Source organism: Pinus tabuliformis, chromosome 9, assembly GCF_031772625.1.
Source record: "Pinus tabuliformis cultivar Carrire ecotype Pingquan chromosome 9, CPIR1, whole genome shotgun sequence".
Taxonomy (NCBI): Eukaryota; Viridiplantae; Streptophyta; class Pinopsida; order Pinales; family Pinaceae; genus Pinus; species Pinus tabuliformis.
The window spans coordinates 2020446038-2020458455 of NC_142307.1; the positions used below are offsets into that span (position 1 = coordinate 2020446038).

The 12418-nt window shown below is 38.3% G+C and overlaps 1 protein-coding gene across 4 annotated transcripts in view; it reads left to right on the forward strand.

Moving 5' to 3' along the window:
• Nucleotides 1–2316: 2316 nt before the first annotated feature.
• Nucleotides 2317–12418, forward strand: part of LOC149157191 (phosphoribosylformylglycinamidine synthase) — a 198956-nt gene continuing 188854 nt past the window's right edge. For 2 of the 4 annotated variants that reach the window (XM_089439242.1, XM_089439244.1), the window contains exon 1: nt 2322–3199. In XM_089439242.1, the coding sequence (XP_089295368.1) occupies nt 2455–3199 (745 nt within the window). In that variant the 5' untranslated portion in view covers nt 2322–2454. Of the gene's footprint in view, nt 3200–12418 lie in introns of all 4 variants that reach the window. The other 2 variants (XM_089439245.1, XM_089439243.1) reach the window with 2 other exon arrangements.

Here is a 12418-nt window from a genome sequence, read left to right on the forward strand (position 1 = left end):
TTCAAGCTTAAGCCCTTAGTTGGCCGTACAGAGTCCTTCGTCAAAGACTCTGCTTCCTTTATTAAGGAGCTCAAGGACGTTAAGCTTGACCTCGAGGACATCCTTGTTAGTTTTGATGTTGTTTCCCTATACATCTGTATCCCTATAAATGAGGCTATGGCGGTGGTCAACCGCCTAACTGATCCTGATACTGCTCGATTAGTGGAGATCTGCCTAACCTCCACCTTCTTTAGTTTTGAAGGAGAGTTCTTTGAGCAAACCTGTGGTGTTGCCATGGGCTCCCCACTTTCCCTTGTGGTTGCTAATCTTTTTATGGAAGATTTTGAATCCAAGGCCCTTAGCTCGGCACGCCTCCTGCCAAAGCTTTGGAAGAGATATGTAGATGACACTAATGTCATTTGGTCTCATGACCAAGAGGAATTGGATCTCTTCTTTGATCATCTCAACTGTCAATCGTCAGCCGTTAAGTTCACCAAAGAACAGGAAGTCAATGGTTGCCTCCCATTCCTTGATATTCTTATTTCTAAGAATAGTGATGGTTCCCTCTCCCACCAAGTGTTTCGAAAGAAAACACATACGGAGCAGTATCTTCATGCCAATTCCCACCAATTCCCGCCCCAGAAGTTGGGTGTTCTTAACACCCTAGCTACTCGGGCCCTTAGGATCTCTGATGAAAAAAGATTTGAGAAAGAGAAATCCCACCTCCTTAATGTTTTCGTTGAGAATGGTTACAGCAAGTACCTGGGTCGGAAAGTTTTCCTCAAAGCTGCCAAAAATTCATTGGCTATAAGAGAACCGAAAGAGCGGGTCCCAAGTGCCCATCTTCCTTATGTACAGGGGACCACGGATAAGATTATTAGGATTCTTAAGAGGCATAATGTCCCCTCGACCTTTAGACCCCTCAACACCATCCGTAAATCCCTCAGATCTGTGAAGGATCCTATCAACCCTAAGGACATGAAAGGGGTTTATATTATTCCTTGTTCCTGTAGGGCACCCTTTATTGGTGAGACTGGTCGCTCCATTAGTCAAAGGATTAGTGAGCATGCCGCTGACCTCAGGCATAGGAGAACCAAGTCTTCTGCTTTAGCTGAGCATGCAGAGAGTACCAATCATCATGTCTGCATAGAGGAGGCGAGTGTTATCGCTAGGGTTTCGCAATTCCATCACCGAAAATTTAGGGAAGCCCTTGAAATTGAAAAAAGACCGAACAATCTCAATAGAGAGGATGGATGGAAGATAAGTAGCTGCTGGATCCCAGCCCTCTCTTCCTAATTGAAGGATTATGATTTTTATTAATTAACTTATTTAACTTGATAATCTTTTCTTGTTACTTATTATTATTATTATTATTGATTTATTTATTTTTATTTAATTATTCTTTATTTATTTTTAATTTTAATTTTCTTTTATTTATTAATTTTTTTAATTTATGGTTATTTGTTACGTTCTAATTAATTAACTAATTTATTTTTATTTTATTTATTTATTTATTTTAGTACCTTTTATAACCAGCTTCTTTAATTTACATACATTAATATTTATTTATATATAATTTATTTTTATTTTATTTATTTTAGTACCTTTTATAACCAGCTTCTTTAATTTACATACATTAATATTTATTTATGTATTTTTATTTTTATTTTTATTACCTCGTTCCAATTATATTTTTTTAAGTTATCTCGTTCCTATATTTTTATTAATTCTAACTAACTTTTATTAACAATCTATTATTATAATCTTTATAATTTTTAATTATTAAATAAATAAATGAATTAGTTTTTTAACTAACCATTAACACCAATCAAAATTATTTTATTTTTGAATAATAATAATAATAATAATAATAATAATAATAATAATAATTTGACCCTGGTCCCAACGTCAAAATTAGCCGTTGGAGACTCTGCTCAGACTATTTAACATGATAAGCTGGATCTGTTTTTTCAACTTGTCATGAGGATGAACCACACGCATGGACAAATGATATTCTACGTGATTTACGTTGAAGAATCTCTCATAAATATTTATTTCTTTTAAAGTTAATATAATTTTACGTTAATGTGCCATTTTTCAATTATTCTTTCTTTTTCATATATAATAATATATTAGTAAAATATTTTAACTATAATAATTTATTTATTTATTTAATTTTCATCATACCATTATTATTTTTGCGAAATTAAATTTATTGCTAAATATTAAACGGCCAAATAAAATGGTAAATCAAAGACAACAATCAAAGAATTTATGAAATATAACGACAAACACAAGGAATAAAAAATCACCCTGCGGGCATATTGCCGAAACCTTCAGCTTGCATTACTTCTATTTATTGATGATCCATTTATATCATGTTTGTGAGGTTCTGGTTTCTCTGTTTTTCTCACTCCGCCAGTTGAGGAGTCGTTCTGCCCATTGGAGGATGGTGGGAAAACAAAATGAGATGAGATGAACGCTCTCCTTCATTTGGCGGCTCAACGCCCCTCACACATCGTCCTCACTTGGAATGGAAATTCAAATTCACATACCGTCAGAGCTGGAACCAGACGCCATAAGAGATCAAAATACCACTCCGACCATAATTATTATTATGATCCCAAGAAGACATCAAACACATCAGATGATAAATTAATTGTAACAATTGACATGAAACAGATGAGGAGAAGAGCAGCGGAGTGGGTAGAAAATGCTCGAGCTGCCTCACAATCAGCTTTTCAACGCGTCTCTGAATTGCCTACAAGCGTCATGGCTTCTCACAGTGACCACAGGCTCGTCATCGCTGTACGCCGCTCGTCTCTTGAATTCATGGCCATTGCTTTTATTTGCTCTGTATTTGTGGTGCTTGCTTACAAATTGTTCAGATGGGACGGATGGGGATCGAACTCAGGGCAACTGCGAGGTTTCGTGCGGAGGGATAGAAGCCTTGGCGGAAGACAAGTGTTGGTGAGCAAGCCAGGTCTTGCGGCCCCCTCTAATTTTAGGAAGGGTTTTAATTATTTATCGAGTCCATTGGCTACTGGTGGGGAATCTCGTTCTGAGAGAGAGATGGTGAAGAAGAAAAACCAGCAACAATATGCACGGCGGAAGGAGGCGAGCTCTCTGCCAAGCTGGTGGCCTCCTCCAGATGTAGCGCCTGTTGTATCAGCGGATGAGTATAAATTTGCTCAATTTCAGGCCAACACTCTTCTTAAAGGTTTGTTTCTGTTACTAGCCTGCAAACAGACGACAGCCTTCATTATTACAGAGATGCTAGAAGCCAGGGTATCATTCTTAAAAGCACATTAAGGCGTTTAATTTTTGCCTCTGTCCGAGTGGACAATTTTTTTTTTTTTTGGTGGTAAAACAGAAACAAAGTATCATTATTAAAAGCAGTATAATGCGTTCTAATGTTGCCATCTGTCTGAGTGGACAATATTTATAATTTCCTTTTTTGTTAAAACAGAAACAATGTTTTTTTTTTTCATAATTGCATAACTCAGACTGGGCAAGGGTTTAAAAATGATGTGAAAAAATGTACAAAAACTTTAAAAAGCTAGGCAGACAGTGGTACAAGCCTACAACAAAAAATCAATAACACAAGTCAACTTTCCTGACGGGCTTTTTCTAGATCCCACCCAATTCGGCTGTTTATTTGCATTTTTTCCCATCGTACTTCAGAGCCTGAGGGTGCCAAGCAGCACGCTGATCATCTGGTCCAAGGCACAGTAGGAACCATTTTGGTGAGACTATGTTCAGACACTTCCTGCATCCAGGTTAGATCTGCCATAGGTCCCATACGGGTCAGGGCCCTATCACGAGATTTTTCCCCTTGACCTGGAATATTATGAGAGTCTCTGCTCATGGTGCTGAGACTCCTCCCAGGGTCAACCAGCCAAGCCCTCTCAGCCCTGGTTTTTCACCAGACAACAACATCAGTGTGTTGGTACCTCGCAGTGGTCTATTTCTTCATCTTCTTGTCTTACCACATCATCATCTTGACCAATTGACATTTAGTAGAGCTTTTTTTTCTCTACTTTTTTATCTATTTTTTTGAAGGTAAACATTGTGGGTAAACTAAAGGGATGCTTCCCGACATTCATGGACAGCATCCCCAGTAAACCGATGGTTGTAGACTAGTGTGCCTAACCCCAGGGGATTTGAACTAGTCACCTGTTGGCACAGAACTAGCAAAATCCCCAATTCTGGTGACAAATGGTTGAAATAACCCCTTGGGCTACTTCTTTCTTATCTATGATATGGTATACATACTTTTACATGTATCTTTTGTAGCATATTTTATTTTTTATGCTTTCAGAGTAGCCTAGTGCACTTTTACAGGTGTTTATCACTGACTGTACATCCTAGACCTGTTGACCTACGGTCTATTCTTTGAACTCTATAAAATTATTTTATCTTATCTCCTGCTTTAAGATAACATTGGCTATAAAAAGGTGAAAAATGAGGGCCAAACTCACTTTTAAAACGATGCTGCAGCCGATCAGGTGATTTTTTGAAAAACTCAATATTTGGGAGATTCATCAGTTTTACCAAAAAAGCACAAATCTGTCAACAGTCCCATTTTTTGTCCTTTCTTTCAGCGAGTTTAATGGTTGTCTTCAACTCATTGATTTATCATCAAACTTACAATCCTGTATGGGTTGGAGATCTGGGGCCTGAATTTATACAGACCCACTGGGCAGTAGGTCAAGGCTGAGAGAGTGCAGAGCCTTCTTCTTAGGTGCATCATCTGATGCAGGCACACATCCCCCAACCCATTCTTCAAGACCCACTGGGGCCTGAATTTATACAGACCCACTGGGCAGTAGGTCAAGGCTGAGAGAGTGCAGAGCCTTCTTCTTAGGTGCATCATCTGATGCAGGCACACATCCCCCAACCCATTCTTCAAGAGGTATTCGGGTTCCATCCTTTTTCACCTCGAGGTCATCTTTCATCTCGTTTCTTTCCTACATAGAGTTTGCTCTATTGAGGCCATTGCCTTGGTTTGCACCTTTGAGCATGCTTGCATGTGGCACTAAAAGGCGTCTCAACTTCTTGTTGTTCATCATCTCTCAAGATTGTCCACTCCCTTTTAGGTAATCTGTAGACGCGAGGGGCCATCACTATCACTGATCATCTAAACAAGACCTGAATTTGGCCTTTCTTGAGGAGATCTACGAACTGTACATTGAGGTCACCTAGATCACACTATTGGAGAGCCTCCACCCAAAGATGGCCTTTTACCTGGAGCACTTCCTAGAATTGTAGGATGACATCATCACTTGCCCTTGGTACACATAGAGACATTGGATGTGTGCTCTTAGGATACCACCTAGAGTAGTTTTAGGTGGGCTCCCATAGATCCAAATAGAGATTGATCACGATTCACCATATATTGTGCTTTCATAGGAATTGATGGATTTTTCATTTATAGGTGTCTAAGATAGAGATGTGTCTCATTTTTAGATGCTTATTCTGCTATGAGATCAGAGATCGTTACTATTGTCTTTATTAGGATTCAAGGGGTTCCCTGTGCGCTTTCTTTTGGTACCTTGACTAGAAGTACCTTACTTTCTTAATGGGAGAAGTGCTTAGACATAGATCACAGTTTTTGCGTGCCCCATATCGGCCATCTTGGGAGGATCATTTCTTTCATCCAAGTTTCCTTGTTTGTCAACTTTGACTAGAGCAACAAGTGATAGGTAGAGGTCTAAGATACTCTAGGCCCTAGAAGATGAGGCCTCAGACCTCTTCTTGGATCTCCTCATGACCTCACACTCTAGGGATTGTTATTGTAAAATCTAGCATCCTAGTGCAAAGCCTCACTAAGCAACCTAGATTGAGAGCAACAATGGGAGAGTTACCATTGTCACCTCAACAACTACTCCCCTCGTTTTTGTGGTTGGATACAATCCACCACAAGGGAGGCTTCCCTAGTAGATCTTAGGGATCTTGTAACCCAAATATACTTAGGCCTATTTCCCCCAAGGGGTTTACAATAAGATTCACCCAAGGACAAGTATGCAAGAATTAGGTTTTGGGTGCTTTAAGGTATAATTTCAAGAGAAAGATAAACATAAATGTATTAATGTCCAATTGATGACTAGAAAAGTAGGTAAATGGGAATGTGATAGGTAAGGATGTTGGTACATAGTGGGAGTGCTATAGTGGCTCCTATATAAGACAAGAATTAGGAAGTAAAAGGGCATACTAATTTAAAACCCTAGACGATCAACTCCAAGGAGTGAAGAGGCAGTATAGGAGAAGGATATACAAGATGAGTGGCTCATTGGCCTATGGTACTAGTTGTAAGAGGTTATCTTGGATCACCAGAGCTCTCTCTCCTAACATTCGAGGTCGAATGGAGAAAATTTGTCTTGAAGAATAATAGGGCAAGGGGATTGAGCGAATAATGTGTGATTGTCTACAAAGAAGGGCTCGTCACTGAGATCTAGAAGGTTCAATGTGCGATTGAACTGGCTACTAGAATGATGTTTAGTTTGGGGGCACCTTTGGGATCTCATCGAAACAGTAATGGAGCCTCGTGTCCTCACTGATCTAGAATCATCTGTCTCCATCGGCCATTTGGTGCCTTGAATTTGGAGAACTGTAAAAAAAGAGGTAATTTGTAGGGTAGAATTTGATATGTGGAGTGGATGTGGCTAAAGCATGGAAGCTGAAAAATGAAGAGCTTCTTGCATATAAGGCCAAGCATCTTTGGTTGGGGTATCTAAAGAATTGACCAAGTGTTTGTATTTTGTTGATAAGACATTTGGACTGCACTTAGATCCCACAATAAATTGGACAATGGAAGATGAAGTACTTCTTAGTCTCTATGTCTTGGAGATGGCACAATTGGCATATTTTCTCTGAAAAACTAATATGGTGTGTTGAGAAACCAAGTGTTGGATAGATTAAAGCTTGATTCCTCTTACTTGATAATTACTTGTGAATATTAGCTGTCTTCTTTTAATTTATGTTCTCTTCATCAAGCAATTATACAAAACTTCAAAGCATAAAGATCACAAAGAGACAAAGAACACCAGAAATTAGGCTCCAAGCTAGGGCAAAACCCCACAAGTGGGAAAACCAAAACAATCCTTCTCTTATAGAATTAGATCAAAATGAGATATCCAAGACTCAAGACCAAGACTGTCACAAAGTTCCCAAGTCACCTCCAACAAAGTCAAAGTCAACGTTGGTCAAATCTCTGAAATTTGGGTCAAATCATAGAATTTTTGGACCTACAATAGATGGCCAAATTTTGGCCCTATAACAACCTCAAAAAAAGTCACAGAACCTTCGCACATGTGAGCAAAATTAGGGCAAAAAAGTTGGATCTTATCTCTTCTTTGAGTTTCCCTGATTTTTCTCCTTCTTTTGCATAGAAATCGATGTCTGATGATGAGTGATAATTGGCTCTCCAAGTGGTTGAATTGACTTGTATTTATAGCTGTCCAAAAGGGTTGAAAAGGTGCCACATAGGCCGACTAGTCAAAGAGGGCTGACTTGGTCTTTGTGATGACATTTTTGACTTTTGACTCAAAATAAAAATTTATTTTCTTTTCTTACAAGAAGTCCAAATGAGACTTGACTCAAATAAATTTCCTTTTGACTCATAAAATATTATTTTTGACTCAATAGACCCTATAAGCATGAAGAACATGCTTTGACTAGAAAAAAATAATAATAATGAATATAATCAATGATAAAAATTACATTTTATTACATTATGAAGACCGACACTAGTTATATTTTTCAACACTCCCTCTTAACTAGGGAGGTATTCATAATGACACAACAAGATACTGAGGTTGAAATATTCATATAAGAAAGGGTTCGGATTGGTAAGCATTAATGATGCTTTACATCATCATAGCCAACATTGTAAAAAATAGCAAGGCCTTGACTAACAAGCTCTATCTCTCTAATAGATCAGAGCACAATGCTGGCAGGCAATAATTTGGACATCACTGCCTCTCAGGTCATACCCCACCCGGGTGTTCCTAAGGTATGACCTCACAAGACCATTTCCTAATCCAAGGAAAAGTATGTCCTCCAGACCATTCTTTACCAAGTCCACATATCCAACTTAGGATATTAATCCTAGTCAATCACAATACATGACTCAAGAATGTATGCCCTTGATGCTTACCCAATCCACCATTCTCCAAGCTAGTGCCTTTACTAGGCTTGCGACTGTTAGTTCTGGCAATAGTACATGACACATAGAGAACATGGTGTCCATCCTCACTCCCTCTCAACCAAGGAGGAGATATCCACAAGCCCAAGCTTATCTTGCAAATACTCAAGCTTCCTATTAGGAAGAGATTTCGTCAATATATATGCTATTTGTTTGTTAGTGGAGATGTATTGTAGCTTCACGACCCCATCCTGCACCAAGCTTCGAATGTAATGATATTTGATATTAATGTGCTTCGTCATTGCATGGAAAATTGGGTCCTCTGTCAACCTTATGCAGCTCTAGTTGTCACAACATATGATGGTAGAGTCCAAAGGTCCTTCAAATAAATTTGCAACCAACTTACGAAGCCAAATTGCTTCTCGACTAACTTCACTGGTTGCTATATATTCTGCTTTAGTAGTGCTTAAGAAGTTCATCCAAAGAAGCAACAAATCATCCTCATCAAAAGGAGCAACCTTCTCTATTGAAGAAAGGCTTTTCATGTAGAAGAAGATCATCCAAGAGGGAGCACTAATACATCTTCTTCAACCATCATCAAAGTGATCAAGGTGAAGATTTCATCTTCACTTGTCAAGTAAGTATCTTTCATTCTTTAATCAATTTGGTAAAATGACTTTGTGTTTGCAAGGAGATCTATAAGTTGGATGGGTCATTGAAATTCCTTGCATGAAAAAGGAGGATAGACATAGTCCTCTAAGAAGGTGAAGTCATTGAACATATTAAAAAGTCTCCTATGAATTCATGAAAAGGGATTCTCATGAAAGATCCCCTCATATAGCAATATTGGAGACATCAAATAAATGTATATGATAAACTCGTAAGAATACTTTTTGAATATGCGGTAAAGAAGGTCACATGACTTAGATCTGATCTACACAAAAAGTAATTAGAGACATCAAAGAAATGTATATGATAAACTCGTAAGAATACTCTTTGAAGATGCAGTAAAGAAGGTCACATGACTTAGATCTGATCTACACAAAAAGTAAAGGTATCAAAGGATGAAGGGTATCTTGATAAGATCTCATCTACGAGATCTAGGAAAGAAGATAATCATCATTGATCTATAATGCACTAACTAATAATCAAGGTAACATATATCCATGGGGATAAGAAATTTACCTCATTCGACAACTTGTGATTTCTATGCAAGATAGAAGAAGACAAGTTGAAGACAAAAGTGTTGAAGGTCAAGAACTCAAACATTTGCTGGAAGGAAAGGAAGTTTGGAAAAATTCTGGTCCTTAGGAAAGAAAGAAGAGCATAGTTGAGATTCAATGCTATGGAAGTAAATGCTATGGACTTTACAGGAAAGATTGTCCTAAAGGGACAATATCAAAAGAAGAGAAGAAACCCATATCACCAAAGAAGTGGAGGAAGCTGAAAAGAAGAAGTCCAAGAAGAGAGGAAGTAAGAAATCTTTGCTATGTCTGAGATAGTCTCCCTCACAAAGGGGCTTGACATAGCTTCTAAATCTTATGTTATAGGATAATACTATAAGAAATAATAAGATGCATCGAGGCATCATGGAAGCATTAGAAACAAGAGCTCATGACATCACCATAGGAAACATGAAGGATGTCTGATAGTAAACTTTGCAGGATATAGCTCTTGGCGACCTCATTGAAAGATCAAAGGAAGAAGTCATCCAGGACAAGTCTCATCATACATCTGTTTAGAAGGGAAACATTTGCTGAATAAGGATATGCGAGATGAAATCCTCATTGAAGAATTCACCGATTGAGAGAGGAAGCAAGTGTTTCATTAGGAACTCCAACTTGTGGAGTTCATGGGATGATGGTATGATGACATGAGAGATGAAGCGGTCAAGGGGTTGAAGATCTTTTCAATCAAGGAAGCTGCTGAAAGAAACCTAGATGACCTAAAGGTAAATAAGGTATGTATGCTTGTATTTAATATTGTAAAGTCATGTCGTATGGTTGCAGGCTACTTCTAGTTTGAAGCATGATCAAAGGAAAGGAATCTCCTCCTATGAAAGAATGTCTGAAGGCATAAGTCACACTAGATGAAATCAACATAATATGTCCTCATATTTAGTATGAGGTGGTTGACTACGATTGAGAAACTCTGATTGGAAGCTCCTGGGAATAAAGTGTGTGGAAAGATAGGAAGAGGTCGTGATAATATGCAACGAAGGTAGAAGGCATTCAACATCCAAAGTCCAAGAAGATTTGACTAGAAGATCTCTTGGAAGGATGTGAAGACTCTGATGGAAGTCGGAAAAAGATAGAGACCCTTGACACTGAATATCTATGGGAGATGTGTCAATCTGCATGCAGGATGCTGATACTTACAGGAAGATGTCATGGTGAAAGATCATCACAAAGGTAATTTTGATTTGAAGTGTTCATTGATTATTTTTGAACTAACATCTGGTTGGGCTTATGTAGGACTGTCAAAGGGAAGATCTGTGTATGACTTCCAAGCAGACCATATAGAAGGATGTAATGTCCTTCCAAAAAATATGGCAGGAAAGCAGAATAACATGAAGCAAAACCAAATGGAAAATCTAATAATGAACTTTCTAATGAGTTCAAGACATGATTGATTCATGAATAAAGTGATGGATGATTTGTGCCCTATATATAAGGTTCCCAAAGATGAAGACTCCTTGACGAATAAGAAATTTATGACATCGAAGAAAGGAGCTCTTCATGCAGCTGATTGTTTTAGGATCTCCACATGAAGAGCTGCGATAGGTCCCTGGTTAAGAGGGAGCCTAAGAAGAAGTTTCTTACTTGGAAGAAACTTGGAAATTCCTAAGCTGGAAGCTTAGGTACATTCCTCTGTGATAGGAATGAGTACATTCCTTTAATGGAATAAAACCTCCTGGTATAAAAAGGAGTGATAGACATGTTGTTTTGATCTTCACTTGGGAAGATAGAATGGAGGATTGTGTAATCATTTGGCATCTGATGCTCTTAGGGGATGAGATAGGGCATCCCATGAAAGAGTAGTCATGGAGGACCGATATTCTTTTGGGACTGGGGAGTCCAAGAAAAGAATAGTCCTTATGGAGCATATCCTGAGTGAACCCAGGTGGGGTATGTTCCTAGAGAGACAATGATGAGTATGTCTATAAATCATTGGTCTCGCCAACATTGTGCTCTGATCTTGTGGAGAGATAGAGTTGTTAATAAAGCCTTGTTATATAACAATGCTGGTTGATATGATGCTATACAAATGAGTTACAAATCTGAATTCTTCTTATGAGAAATTCTTCAGATTGAGAATGACCAAGTACCATTATGAATACCTCCCTAGTTAAGAGGGAGTGTTGAAAAGTGTAACTAGGTTCGGTCTTCATAATGACATGTAATTGTGACTTTTGTAAATGATGTAATAAAGGAAATAAAATTATTTTTAAGCCTTGCTTCATGGGTTTCATGAGCAAGTGATTTTATTTTAGATGGCTCCCATTGAGAGCCTTAGGATTTGTCATTAAGGTCAAAGAATTAATGTCATGTATGAAGAGCTCTTCTTGAGCGTATGTAAAATGTATATGAGTCAATCTAGTGTCTAGAAAGCCCTCCAAAAGACAAGCACAATCCTCTTGACTTAATGTCGGCCTGCAATATGAAGAAAATAACTTATGTCGGCTCACCCAAGTGTCACACCCATTTGAATGGTCATGTCGGCTTGAGTACATGGACGAACTACTATAAATTCACAGCTAGACTCTTCGCATTAGGACACAGAAAATTCAGATCTGTCTCTGAGATTTTCGCATAACAATTACAGTTAGAAGTTTGATGAGTTCGGATGGGTAACAAAAGACAAAATTTCGCATATATCTCTCTGTGGTTTCAGATAGCAGCAAAATGAAGTTTGGTTATCTATCTCTGAGTTTTCGGATGGCAATAATAGAAGACAAGCTCGGATTTCAGTGGCCTAATAAAGGGACAAGTTCGGATTACCTTCTGAGATTCGTATGAAGTTTCAATGCCACAGTTTAGTGTATAAGATACAGTTTGATGGAACTCGTAAGGGAGAGACAATGAGGATAACTTCTGGGCTAATCACTGTAAGGAAGTTCGGAAATCACTCTGGAATTTCGGATGAATAGTGCAGAGATTGTTTCGGTGCAGAAACTCGGTCTAAGATACAAGATGGCAGAGACAAGTTCAAGGGTCTCTCTGTCTTGGATCAGAGATACAGTCTTGAGGACATAACAGTTTGGTACAACCACAATTCGTTGATGATGACAGT